Source organism: Calidris pugnax, unplaced genomic scaffold (genome assembly GCF_001431845.1).
Source record: "Calidris pugnax isolate Ruff unplaced genomic scaffold, ASM143184v1 scaffold49, whole genome shotgun sequence".
Taxonomy (NCBI): domain Eukaryota; kingdom Metazoa; phylum Chordata; class Aves; order Charadriiformes; family Scolopacidae; genus Calidris; species Calidris pugnax.
The window spans coordinates 1,785,054-1,799,926 of record NW_015090798.1 but is presented as its reverse complement, the minus strand read 5'-3'; the positions used below and the strand labels follow the sequence as shown (position 1 = coordinate 1,799,926).

Genomic DNA, 14,873 nt, shown 5'->3' with positions numbered 1-14,873 from the left:
AGAGCATTGGATACACGTTGGTGTATGAATATCTTAGGGAGGGCTTCAGGAGAGATGGGTCCATCCTTGCCTCTGCCACAACCTTGAATTGTGACCACAGGCAGGTGATGGACCCTCTCTGTGCCTCAGCTGGTGACGTGGGAGTAGAACTGAGCTTACTGGGTTCGTGGTGAGGCTTTCCTTCATTAATTACTAAGGTAGTTCAAAATATCAGAAAATTAACATTATTCTGATTGCAATTAGAGACGAGAAGCTTTTTCAAACTATTCTTTTTGTCCCTTAATTTCTCCCTAATTATTTTTCTTACGGTAGGACTGTCAGTCCTAGAGATAAGATGCACATCATTGCTAGTGACACTTGCAAGTATGATTGAATAGAGCAAATAGAACAGAACTGTTCTGCAAACTTCAGATTTTTAGGCTTGAGTTTAACCGTTGTAACAAACATTAGATGTGGTGTTTTACTGTAATTTATATTTTGTTTTGATTTGTTTTCATTTTCAGTTCAAGCTCAACAGCTGATGCAAATTCAGAGGAAACAGCTAATTTGGAAAAAGGAAAATCAACCTTAAGCAAAGTTTTGGAGTCTTTTTGTTCATATCACTGGCAACAGACTTTGGCTATGTTAAAATTTTTAATACAAGATGAAAACGTTCCTCTAGGTTGCAGTTGCAAGCAGACACACTCGGTCCACTCTGAACCTCCCAGTTCCCTCACTGAAGAGGATGTTCACATTTCACTTTGCAATTGCAATGGACACGCGCTGACAAAAAGGTGCTGTTTACAAAATCAAAGACCAAACACTTGTTTACCACCTCTGTCTGTCTGTATTAAAGATTTCCATTCTTTGTCGTGCCAAGCTGTGGCGATCGGATGTATTAAGACAATGGTGAACAAAGCATGTGGTTCTCCTAAGGGTTGTGCCGAGCAGTCCCCCAATTGTAGCAGGCATTCTGGGAGAGGAGTGGCCTCCACCTGTTCAACTAAGGATGGTGACCTCCTGAACAGCACTAAAAACTCAAACAGATCTCGCAGCCCATCGCCGCCTCCGCTGTCGCCTGTACAGAGTAAAGAGTTTGAGTCACCGGATGGATCAGTTGTAGATTTTCCAACTTTAGACAATAACAAGCTTGAAATATCCATCAACCAGCCTCCTTCCCTCCTGCCGGCCGAAGGAAGCCGAGGGGAATTGGAGTCTGCAGGTAAAACACCCAGAGGAAGAGAGACCGACTATTCAGGTGGAACGTTGCTATCTACAGACCTAGAAAGCAACAGTTACTATATAAATTCAGAGAAGGCTGAGAAAGGTGAACATTCTGCCATTTTTCAAGATTTAATGGACCGTATTAACGAAAAGTTAAAATCAATAGACACTACAGACATAGCAACAAATCTTGTAAAACTTTCTAGCAGTGACAGGGCACCAGAAACTGATGTCAAATTAGGAGACTTCATCACCTCTCTTTTGCATAACGCTAAGGCAAGCGACTACAGCTTCATGGAATTGCTTCGCCAACACGATAAACAAATGGAAAATAACATTATCCAAACAAGATTTCGCAAGCGCCAGGAGACTTTATTTGCAATGTATAATTCTCCAGATTCACCATTCATTCGGCGACAGTCTTTGCAAATCAAGAGGGAGCTCGCAAGCCTTGATGAAACTCTCGTAAGAAAAAAATCAATTTCTGAGAGAAACGCAAAGAAAGCTACAAAAAATTTTGATAAAATATATCCGGACAAAAGACACAGTTTCAGTGTGATGGAAGATGAGGCTTTGCAACATCTTGAAAGTAATCCATGCCTGAATTGCCAAACCAAACCCATGTGCTTTCCAGGAGACCAAACAGAGTCTTTCAAACTACCTCTTGCTAATTTTCAAACCAGCTCCGGATTTCTGGTTCTTTCAGAAAACAGCACAATTGCAGCCGACCAGCCCAAACTGGCAAAAACCCACGGAGATTGGGCAACCTTCAAAGAGACTGAGCAGATTCCTCTGCAGGATGAGAGTAACGGAATCTTGAGCAGAAATAAACGGAACATTGTGCCTCCTGGGTGGTACTCTTTCTATGTAACAAACAATATTGTGTTTAGAAAGTCACCCGATGCAAAAAAGTCTTTAGAAAGTTTGGAAAAAATGAAAATAAATAAAGATGTTCAGGCTGAAAGATGCGGTGACATAAATATAAGCAAAATTGTGAGAGACACAAACCTGCAAGTTGTTGTGGAGCGTTTAGAAGATACAATAAACTTAGCCAGAAAGAATAATAACTCACTGCTGGATAGTTACAAAATAAGCCAAAAATTAAAAGGTGATGGTTACGAGCAGGTTATGAGCCCAGCTGCTCGAAGAGGCTTACCTTTCACTCTGAGCGAAACGGGATGCACAGGACAGAACTTCCTTCCACATTCACTCGTGCCAGGCAGCAGTAAAACCAAAACTCTGTGTGTGACAACAAACAGACAAGAAACAGTTATAGATCAAGAAATTAACGACGGCCTTTTAAAATCTCTAACCTTTGATTCATCCGCTTCAGCTTCCGATAACGGGGACTTGCATACAGGTTCTGAAGCCGGGGAGATCTCATCTCCCTTACACTACTCTAGCCCCATAAAGCTTATGTTTGTCTCTGAGGTCAGTAGTAGTGAAGGAGTCAAATACACTTTGACATCTGCAGCTGCATCTTCTAAAGAAAGCACAGATATCTGTTTGTTTCAGAGGCACGCCAACGCTCTGTTGGACAAGCAGGCCACGGGAGACCTTTCTGATGCCATCTGTGCCAAGGGCTGTGATTCCAGTGACAGCGATACCAAGGAGGAGTCAAGGTGTGTTTATGCGGAAGCAATGGCAACCTCTTGTCCTGTTGGTCAAACCAGCTTAAATGACTCGAAGCAAAATGATGAAGCTGTGGAGAAGTCAAGTGGTAGCAGTGAATCTGTTTTAAAAAGAAAACCCGGCAGACCAAAGAAAATAGGTCCTCAAGTTGTTAAACAGGTTAAGAGACCTATTGGACGGCCTCCAAAACCAAAAGTTGACGTGTCTGAAAGCACAGAACATAAACCTGGACTTAGCAGTGATGGCAAAAGTACCAAATGTGGTGCAGCAGTAATGGAAGAAATGAACAGCCACAAAAACATTACAGTGACAGTAGTTTTTGGGAGGTCAAGGAGGACTAAGAGACATGTTTCCGAAGGTAATCTGAACGTAATCAGCGTTCTGCCCACGCAACGCGTCGATGCTAATTTTGCCCGTGACCACAGCAAAGCGAGGCACGATGCAGGAACTGAAACTGCTTTGACTGAAATGGTGAAAGCCTTACAGAAGTCTTCTACTGAAACCCAGGTCTCTGGTTATGACTATGTCAGACCTATCAAGAGCAACCCAGCGTCGCCACATCCTTGCAGCAATATCTTACGGCCAATTAAGAAACCCTTAACCACCATTCGGAAGCCCGGTAGGCCAGCAAAAGTGAAAATCTCTGGCATTTCGGTGACCGTCAGTAGAGTTTCACCTCAGGAGAGAAAAGTGAGTATTAGCAACTGTTTGCCTCCTTTACAGCAGCAGAATGTGTTAGACAAAACCATACCACAGGAGAGAAAAAACCAACTGTGCAATAGCACGGGTCAAGCGAAGAGCACGCAGAGAGATCCTAGAGAGGATGGAACAAACAATGTCGTTACCACGATGTCAAGAAAACGTGAAATTCCGCTGAGACATTCTGCCAGAGACAGAAAACCCTCCCTGCATTTTTTACATTCATTAGCATCTTCTAGTGCATTTACTTGTAGAAGTGCCTTACTACATAAATCTTACAAACTCCATTTGAAAAAAGCTAAAGATCGAAAGGAGAAACACAGGCAATCAAATCAGAGCACAGCATCCAAAGATACCTCAGAACTGAGAAATTCAGGAAATGCAAAAAAGGATCTTAAGGATGGTGAATTCGGGCCCATTAGCGAAGTTTCATCGGATCCCATTTTTTCATCCAATCCCTCTCTCAGGTGGTGGGCCACTTCCACATCAAGTGACACTTTGTTGGAAGAACTAAATAATAGGTTTGAACAGATAACTAACACTTGGTTGCGAGTGGGGGGAAATGAGGTTGATAAATGTGTATTTGATAGAAGGGATCCCATTGAACAAGACTGTAACACCGAAATGTCAAACCCTTTAGACTCCTGCCTTGTAGAATTTGAAACGTCGCCTATAAAAATGCTTTTTCAGAAAAAGTGTAATATGAATGAACTCTGCACCTGGTTTATGCAAACGACAGAAACGCAGTCTCTCTCTCTAGTGAGAAAGGCAAACGCTCGCAATCCTTTAGAAGTAGTTAGTACTAGAGAGATAAAGATGGAAACTAAACAATCTGATCTTAGTACTTGCCCTTTCAGAAAGCACTTTAAAAAGTTTGCACTATCCTCTCCTTCAAAACCAGCAGGGAAATTACAAATATTGCATAACATGGTGAGGTCTCCGGTCTTAAGTATGAAAAGCAATTTCTCCTTAGCCAGATTAAAAAGAAATGAATTTAAGAAGTTGCAGCGCGATAGGTGGGGACAAACGAAAAAGCTCTATAATCAGGCTCCAGGAGGCTGGAAATCAAAAAAGAAAAACTTACAGTTCTTTTGCCAAAGCCAGTTGTTTAAAAGTAAAAGTGGGGAAAGCAATGATGAAATACCCAAGCTCCAGGAAAAAAATACAGTAGAAATCCAGCCCGCTCAGACTTTGGTAGAATCTCAGAGTAGCCTCTTGCCAACTGAAAATGAAGCCAGAGATGCATTTGTTCAACAGATGATGGGATCTTCTGACTTTAACCCACATCCTGGTTTAGCAAATATACTTAAGTCACATGCAGAGACAAATGGAACAATTTGTTGCCAACAAAACGTTAGAAAAGAACAAAGCCAAGATAAACTGTTTCAAAATACTTGGAAAGCCAAAACCTTTAAAGATTGTAGAATATTTCTGAGAAAAATCAACCATATCGAGCAGCACAATTCATTTAAGTTAAATAATGCCATTTATTCTCCTGAAGCTGTTGAAAGTAAAAGCAATCAGGCCTATATGGAAGAAAAAAGACATCCTCTTTTAAGGTCCCATTCTACTAAGCAAAAGGCATTAAAGAAACAAGAAAATGAAATGGAAACATCCAAAGGATCTGATTCTTCTAAAGTGACTGAAAGGCTGGATCACAGCAGAAAATTAAGTAGTGGTGTAAACCACGATGATAATCCTGCTGGTAGTTCTGAAGTTCTTATCAGAATAAACAAAAGAAAAAGTCCACAATGGGAGACCACTGATACAAATATAAGAAAAAGGCTTAAGAGACAATCATGCAGTAGTGGACAAATGGCAACTTATTACCCAAAGTACCAAGTAGGTAAGTTCCTGTTTCCCCCTTCATCTTAAAATTGCAATCTTAAACAATTGGAGAAGTCAAACAGCTAAGCACTTTGGATTTTATTTTTTTTAAATTGCATGATACTAATTTTAATTTCAGAGAATTCATGAAGCTAAACATTGTATAATAACGCAAAAAGTGCCATTTTAAAGATTTGACACCAATCTTTTGACTACAATAGGTGTGTTACGGTCTGTTACGGCTATAACACACCAAGGTGAAAGAAGAAGAGCTAATATAGTTCAGACAGACAATAAATCAAGTTGTGACAATAAAAGAGCTAATATAGTTCAGACAGACAATAAATCAAATTCTGACGTATCTGAAGTCAGTTGCTACTGGTTATTGAATTTCAAAAGGAAGAACTTAATTCCACTGTGTAGTTTCTCATATTGTGAGGAAGGGTAAATTATAAAGCAAAGCAGACATTCAATATATTAACATATAGTTATTAAAAAAAAAAGTTGTCATTGAATGATTTCTAATGTAAATCTGTAATGCTTTTATAATTCTATAGTAAAAAATAGTACTACGAACTTCTGAGAAGTATTTATTCAGAGATCCGTTTTAGTATCCATTCAATGCCAAATGAAATCTGCTGACTCTAAAGGGTTTGTGCATTGAATCCTTACAGAACAATTTAAAATACAAAATTATTCTAGACAAGTACAATACACAGTTACTATGCTAAATGCATTGCCTTGCAATCTTTTTAGGTTAGTGTGAAATTAAACCATTTTTAAAAGCCAGATATTTATAATACATTGCAATACAACTGATCTCGGCAAGGCCGTTATATTGCTTACAAAGAGGGTACACTTTTGAAATGATTTCTTCTGTTGGGTGAAGAGATCTCCTTAAACAGAAGTCTCAACTCGTTTCAATAAAATAACTAAGGTGTGAATTACTCACCGAGTGAAAAAATTCTGCAATAGGAATTAAATTACTGAAATTAAATTACAGAAGTATTCATTTGTAGAAACAATATTGTATTAGCTAATCAGATTATATTGCCTGAAGAATAAAAAAAAAAAAATTCAAAATATCAGACCAAAACCTTATGTCCCCCTTTGTATTCTATGTTGTAGAAAACTATCCTTGATAATAAACTGAAGAGTTAATTTAAGTTGTAATATAAACAATATTATGGCTCTTGTATACTTTATTTCTTTTGTGTTTTATGTGATATATAAAATTCTTCATATTAAGCTCATTCACTGTAACCCTGCTTTTCTGAAGTACACTGTTTTTTTATCTTTAGGCTATTATTTTGTGTTTAAATTCACTAATTTGGGGCCAAACTCAACATTAAAAACTTGAGTTCAAAACTTGACACAAGATTGCTGTAAAAAAGCCAGAACTAGAAAAGGAAAGGGTAACATCTATCTGTTTCTTTTTGCAAATGAAGAAAGAGCTCTCTCATACTTTTACTTCATAATTTCGACTGTAGTTGAGAAAAATTTTGCATTTGAATTATATTTCTCTTTAAACTTTTTCTTGCTATGGCAATGTAAGGCCTTTTACTGTGATATGGTCTCATGTTAGTTTTAATTGGGACTCAATTTTATTTACCTGATAACTTTCCTCCTTTAGTTTTGGATCCTTAGGAAATCTGATAACTATTTTGATGTTTTACATTATTTCATTTACAGTTTTTGTTATTTTCCCTTTTACTCATAGTTTCTCATATCAATCTTTGTCTTTAGACAGGATATGTCAAGAAAGCTCATTGATATAGGAAATGCTAAAAGACAAACAATTATGATTCTGAATTTTCTCCACGCTTGTAACCCCAAATCTGTTTTAGGGGTACTGTTGCAGTATCAGGACATTGTCTGAAACAGAAAAGGATGTTTTGTTTGGGCAGGTTGATTCAACATTGTGTGCTGTCTTCACTGGCCAAGGAAATCATAGAAGCATTTTTAGTCTACAGTATAGCTACTGGCTAAAAAGAAGGGACATGATTTCTAGCTGTGCATGCGTGTGTTTTCAAACATAGTTCTTGCATCTGGAAGTTTAATGCACATGAAAAACACCATTATCCATTCATATGTTCTTTGGACTGTATTTTTGTTGATGTGGTTATCATAAATTATATCATTGTTCTCTTGTCACGCTTGAAATGTTCTTATGTACGTGTTTATGGTCAATATTTAAAGTTTTTCTTCAAGTTTTACTGATCTTGGTGCCTTACTGAAAATTCTTGAAAGAGAGAGGTGTGGTGATGCTGTTTTATTGTAAAGTGTCGTAGCAGGTGGGCAGAACGTTGTTGTTGGATTTTCATGTATCCTCAATTTGTGTTAGAATGTGCAAGGGGGAATAAAGCAATTGAGTTCTTACGGCTCAAGGTAGTATCGAGCAACTGCAACTAGTCATGTGCTCATTGTAGCAACAGAAGAGAGTTAATAGTTTTTTCATATTTCTGTTTTATTCAAGATAAGGTGGATGGTAGAAACATTGGTCCATGTGCTGTTTATTGATACTTGACTTCAGAACTGTTGCATCAACGATGCATTTGATGTGTTGGGGCAGTTCCCTTTTACTGTAAATCTATGTTCTGAGCATTTGAATGTCTTTAGCAACACTGAAACATCATTACTGTCTGTGGTGGCAAAGAAAATTATGTAAAGATGTTTTTAGGACAGTATCCGTGTTTCTCTCCATGAGGGTGGTTCAGTGTGTTTCCTTTTAACCCTGAAGACCACATTCAAATACTCGGCCAAACTAGACCCAAAAAGGCTTCAAGAGAGACAAACTAAAATAAGAGAAACTATTATCCAACATCAAAATGGGACACGTTAAAAGACTCAATTTTAAGAATTTACAGTGTACTGAATATTTAAAAAATCTGCTCCGGGGGTGTGGGTTTATCACAGATGGAAAGGATGCTGTGGACCTAGTGGAGCAGCAGGCAGTGCTGCGTGCCGTGGTGACATGACCCACGTGTCTTCTTACCCTTCCCATCAGGGTGGGAGTTCACATAGAAAAGCTTTTAAAAATCAATTCCCATCACTTGAAGCTAGGATATTGTCTTCATTTAAGATGAACTTTTTCATTTTCTTCCTTACAATTTGGCTTTTCTTCCAAAGTGTGGAGTTTTAGAAGAAAATTTATTGTATTTGTTGGCAGAGAATATAAATTTTCAATTTTAATTTTTCACTATGTTTGAATGCTGTTTTTAAATGCTATCATAATGAGGTCAAGTTAGTTCAGTACTTAAAATGAGAAATGGCTCATCTTTGTAATCATTTCAAAGTTGACTACAAGAGTTAGGAATCCAACTGAACACTTGGTATTTTATGAGGCTAATTGGTCTCTTGATTAAGCATGTAAAAGAGCATCTGTATCAATAGATATAGACAAAACTTTTCTGAAACTTCTGTTACCATACATTTTCTTAACACTGGGAGGGAAAATTTTATTTTTACACATCAATATTAGCATGGCATTAATATTCCGGTATTGTTGCTTATTTGTCTTACGGTGGTGCAACCCAGCAGCGATAAGGTTACACCACAGGAATCACTTTCCTACTACTGTGGAAGACACTGGTCTCACACCAATGACCTAGTGACAAAAAAAAAGAGTGTTTTTAGCAAATCTCCAGCTCTCTCCTTCACGAAGGAGAGAACATTCTACACTCCTGATGCAGAACACGTTTAAAATACTGGGTTGGGTAAAATGCAGAAGAGACTTACTGTAAGTCATTGTAGCTGTTGGTTTTGAGAAATTCTTTTCAACAGCCACGTCTTAGCTCTTTTCACAAAAGCTTTTCATGGGGAGGGTACTTGGCTTCAGAATAAGTTTCACCGGCGATGCAGAGCAAGCAGATAGAAATTTCCATAACTGTAATTGCCAGACAAGAAGTTACTTCTTCACAGCCAGCCATAAAACAAAGTAAAAAAATGAATAGAAAATGTAGAAACAATATTGAAATGAATGACTGTTCTCAGTAAGTAGGCCATTTGTAATGCAGAAGTATAAAAGCAGAAGGGTAAATTTGATATATAGTTGACTATGCATGTATAATAAATCCTGACTCATTTAATGAACTTAATGGTCTCTGCCTCATTCCCCCTAATGCAACAACAGCAGCTCTGATACCACAGTCTGATCCTCCATCTTGGCTTACACTCTGGAATTCCTCTTGCCAAATGCCATTATATAGGCTGTCCTTTCCCTGTCTTTCTCTCCCATGGTGATCTAGCATGAGGTGTATAAATTTTGGGTGCTGTTTTGTCTTAAACTGTGGTCAATTACATGTTGCCTTGGGGTCTGCTGTTTCTCAGGTTCTTTTGAGGGTTCTGAGCCAAAGGTTTTTACTTTTGCTTATTTGAATAGTATGGTTCGGGTTGGAAGGGACCTTAAAGATGAACGAGTTCCAACCCCCCTGCCATGGGCAGGGACACCTCCCACCAGACCAGGTTGCTCAAAGCCCCATCCAGCCTGGCCTTGAACACCTCCAGGGATGGGGCAAAGAACTTCTTTCAAGGAACTACCTGCAAGGACATTTCTGTAGCTCATGATCATTGCATCTTTGTATAGGATTTCTATACCCAGTTTTATACATAACTGGGGTGGGTTTATCATAATTTTATTTAGTGTTGTTTTATTTTCTTTTTAATTTTATTTCCTCAAAAACTGAGAAACTCATACTTGTGCTTTCCTATTTGTTCTCTTTCCTGAGGAAATGGTCAAATTTTTCAGCTTTCTTTAGGGAACTGATAACCCTAGATCAATATGGGCAGGCTTCTGTCTTTCTGCTTAAGCTTTTCTCTAGAAGAAAAACAAGCATTTTTCCCAAGCCTGCCTAGTGCTTTTGAAAATATGACAAGTACGTACCCTTTTTAAATTCTTCTCTTCTGCTGGAGTTTCCTGCCTTAAAGCAGAGTTTGGTTGATGTTAGATAGAAAAGGACAGAGGTTGATCAGCACAGCCTGTGATGTAACTCATAAATACAGTATCTGTGTGGTCTGGCCATCTCAAAGCAGTTAATTGTACTGAGACAGTTCCACGTTTTGGTGTTGAGCTCTGGGAAAATATTCTTGCACAAGTTTTCATATATCCTACATCTATTCTTTCTTTTTCCTCCTTATTGGAGCTTTCAGCTGACTGGCTCATTTCCTCATCTAAACTCTCACTTTGGTGGTTTTTTTTCTCAATGCGTGATTTTTGTCAACATTATTTTTTATATTACTTTAATAAGTCAGACTACCTGTGTTTTCCTTGCAGTTTTCTACCTTCTTTACCTCTCTCACAGAAGCATAGAAAGTCTGCACACAATTTCAGGGAGGCTGAGCCCAAAAAGGATGTCTGACCACTTCTGCTTATGGTTTAGCTCCCATAATTAAAATGACACCATTATCATTGGCTATGTCTTCCAATGTTAGTAGCTATCCTGCTGGTTTTTATATATCATGATACTTCTATTTTCACAGCAGTGTAGCACTGACTTTTCCTTCCTACATGATCCACTGCAGCTGCCTACCCCTTTGTGACAGCTGCCTGACCTGCTCTGGTGCTTTGTCACCGTCCCCATTGAACTGTTGTTTATTTCACACCATTGATTTTATTCATTTATTTCAGTCAGCCCCTTGTCTGAACCGCTGTTCAGACCATTGCACTCTGGCTGGTCCACATTCTCTTCTCTGTGTCCTCTCTTCATACTTTGCTCTCCTTTAGTACCAAACATTAACTGGTCACCCATCGGCTTTCTTTGCTCCAAGCTCTGTGTCTGCGAGTGCCAAAGTGTACTTGGAGACCTGCACAATGACTGCAGCCCAATTTCACTCTTTTTTTGTGTTTTTTACTGCATATTTGTCATTGTGGACTTCTGCTGGTCTGTACTCTCTCTTACACCTGATAGGAGATCTGTAGTACCATATGAGCAAGATGTCAGTCAGCCTTTGTCATAGACTTCTTCAAATCCAGGTATGGAAAATCTTTTCTAAATAGCCAGGACTACTTTGTAATCCACTTTTTCTTATTGAAGACCAAGTTACTTATTTTTTATTTTTTTCCTACAGTGTAAGGATAGATTTCTTTTCTAAAATCAGGATGCATAAACATCTTTGTCTTCCTGGGTCCGGGCTTTTGGCCCAATAGCTCTGGACACTTTCTATTTGTAGAAAAGTTCCTGTTTCTGCTCCCATTCTCCTGGCAAGTTGCACATTCTGTTCCTGTGGAACAGGTCTAGCAACTTACATTTCTCTTTCCATTTTTTTCATAACTGAAGGAAGGGGACCTTTTTCTGATGCTGATTTCTCTCATGTTCTGGACATCAGTAAAAGCTGCTTAGATTATTCTTCAGTATTCTTTGAAGTACAAATAATGGTATCTGTTAGTCTATTAAGAGGATGTAATTCTTTACCTAGTGAGAAACTTCATGTTTTCTGGAGACTTGGGCTTTTTTTTCTGTGTCCTTTTGTTTGGTTTTGTCAACTTGACTGACTTTACTGTCTGATTTGTTCTTTCAACATCAGAAACGCACCATATGTGTCTGCATTGAGCTTGATCAGTTCCTTACCACAAATTAAATTTAGACAGTAGTTTCACAAACTTTTCTGTGCCAGCTCATCTACTCTCCTGCTCTACTAACAGCCACGTGCTCCTTTCTGTGCTTCTGTCTTTTGTCATGGTTTATCTCTGAGCAGGGCAGGTTGTTTAACTTGGCTGTAGCTCTTTCTTCGGTGATTGGTCAGGCTGAGAGTTGGGCTTGTTCAGCCTGGAGAAGAGAAGGCTCTGAGGAGACCTTATTGGGGCCTTTCAATGCTTAAAGGGAGACCTACAGGAAAGATGGGACAAACTTTTTAGTAGGGCCTGTTGCCATAGGACAAGGGTAAATGGCTTTAAACTAAAAGAGGGAAGATTTATTCTAGATAAAAGGAAGAAATGTTTTACACTGAGGGTGGTGAAACACTGGCCCAGGTTGCCCAGAGAGGTGGTAGATCCCTGGAAACATTCAAGATCAGGTTGGAGGGGGCTCTGAGCAACCTGATCTAGTTGAAGATGTCCCTGCTCATTGCAGGGGGGTTGGACTAGATGACCTCTAAAGGTCCCTTCCAACCCAGCACATTCTGTGATTCAATGCTGGACTTTAGACCGGCTTTTCTTACTGCATCCCTACCAGTAGCAATGGCCTTGATTTAACATCAGCTTAGGCCTTAAAATCCTTTCCAAAGCATAAGCCTGTATGTTTCTGCTTGGTTTTGAATGTTTCATATAGGTTGTCAAGCCATTAGTAGTAATGTGACTCCATCCTTCATGTTTTTCCAAGCAGGTCTTATGTAGATGTTACTCTTTGTTTTCACTTTGCGGCTCAGGGTAGAATACTGCTAAATTGTGGTCCTGCTAGGAATTAGAATGATAAGATTTTCACGTTTCATGTTAAAATACGTGCACACATAAAAATTAAGATGTTTAGGGAAATCAGTCTTTTGAGATGAATCTTGTCATAGGTTCCTCTTACGCAAGGTGCAAATTTCACTGATATGCAGAGATTAAACTTGATATTTTACTCCCACAGGCTGGCCCTCAAAGTTGTCTATTTCAAACTATTGAAATTTTGATTATTTGCCTCAAATGATGAATTGGTTTCTTGTATATGAAATGGAAGCTGAAAACGTCCAGATGCTGTAAGAATACCATATATTTTAATTAATAATAAAAAATTGTCTGATTCTTAATCAGATGGTTCTTTTTTATCTATGTGTCATGTTTTCCATTTGCAATGGAGGCCAAATTTGGGAGAAAAAAAGAATAGTTAAAATTATGTTTCAGTGTTCCTATTGGGGGACTTAACATAAATTTCAAAACATTCAGTAACATTTACTTTTAAAATATAATAAATTTATTTACAATACAAATATAAATTTAAGAGCTATAGTTACGGTATCCATTCTTAAAACTAGTGGTGTTTCTGGTGGTGGTGTTTCTTACCTGTCTTTGTAGTTTAAAGTTCGAGACCTGTGTGTTTGAAGAAATTCTTCTTTTGTATATCTTATTTGTTCCTGAGACATTTCATTATTTATCAGTTTACTACTCACAGCTGGTTTTAAATTATATTTAAGTAGTAGAAATTTCAGAAAAGGAAATGACTTACTTGCAAATTATTGTTTGACCTTCCTTAATTCAGAAGTCTGGTGGCTCATAAACCACCCAGGGACTGTCTCATCGCATTTCTGAGATGATCTCCTCCCTCCATAATATGATTGCATTTGTAATGTCAAAAAACCTATTATGAATTAAAGATTTGAGATTAATCCAGCTCAAATGACAAGATTTATTCAGCACAGGATTGAGATGGTGGCATTCTGTTTCCTCTGAGAGCAGCCCGAACCAGTGTACTTGGGGCTGCACCTCCGAGCCTTAGCCTTATTGTACCTCGTTCAAGACCATTTTTAATTTTGAGTAAGTAGAATAAAAATAGCGAAACTTTTTTCTGTTACAGGATGTTTCTAAGGCAAATACAACACTACTTATCTGCACAACAGGCGTTTAGGGTTTTTTTAAATTTATTTGCATGCTACTGGCTTTGTATAATGGGTAGAAATTAGGTGGGGTTTTTTCATGGAACTGATGGTCAGAGGCAGACTTGTTTCACAGCAATGCCTAGATGCTAAGAATTAATTACATTCATCATAAGATTAATGATGCTTCCTTTCAGCTGATAGATTCTTAGCTGGTTTTTATTTCCAAGACCTTTGAAGACAGTGTGCTGCGAACCATTTGAGAACATAGGACTATTTTTTTCTTTAACAGGTTTAATACTAGCATCACTAGAATATTGTGCCCTAAAATTTTACTACTTTTTCAAACCCATTTCAGGGACAGCTTACATTAATACTTTACTTCCTTGTTCCTCGAGAACCCTGTGCCTTCTGTGGGCTGCTAAATAATCTGCATTACCACAAAATATAGTGATTCTTGTCAAAAATATCAGAGATCTAAAAAACTTCCAAAGTCAGGCTGCTTTAAATAATTACAACTTAAACAGGGGGCAGGAATGTTGTCAATACTTAAACTTGTCAACTTACGTTCAGGTCTGTCCTATGTCCTGGGGAGCCATCAGGACTGAGCTCTCTACTTCATGGCTGCACGAGTCTGATTAGGTCCTTTTTTTAATACTTGTTTCAATTCCCAATTTCTGAAACTCTTGTCATCTGTTCCACTTGCCAAACCTTAACCTGAAAATGCATTCTGTTCGGTTTTACGATTGTGCTGTGTTCTTTGTTGATGAATTACTGATGTAAAAGGTGCAACAAACATCCACTGCTATGTCATTCTGTCTCTGTGCAACTTAAAGCTTGAACCTGTGTGACTATTTCAATATAGAGCTCCAGGAAATACCTACCAGTAAGCAATTCCCTCTCACTGCTGTGCCACAAGTGCTCAGCAAATTCCTACTGGCCTCTCTTAGTTATATTTCTTATGTATTTCATTCCTATTTCCTTCTTCTCACTCCCTTCCCCCC

At 38.3% G+C, this 14,873-nt stretch overlaps 1 protein-coding gene across 2 annotated transcripts in view; it reads left to right on the top strand.

Annotated features, from left to right (window-relative positions):
- The window catches only part of LCORL (ligand dependent nuclear receptor corepressor like), a 53,533-nt gene that overhangs the window by 31,772 nt on the left and 6,888 nt on the right, over positions 1–14,873 (top strand). The window contains exon 6 of one of the 2 annotated variants that reach the window (XM_014937063.1): positions 504–5,380. In XM_014937063.1, the coding sequence (XP_014792549.1) occupies positions 504–5,380 (4,877 nt within the window). Of the gene's footprint in view, positions 1–503; positions 5,672–14,873 lie in introns of those variants that run through there. The other variant, XM_014937062.1, reaches the window with a different exon arrangement.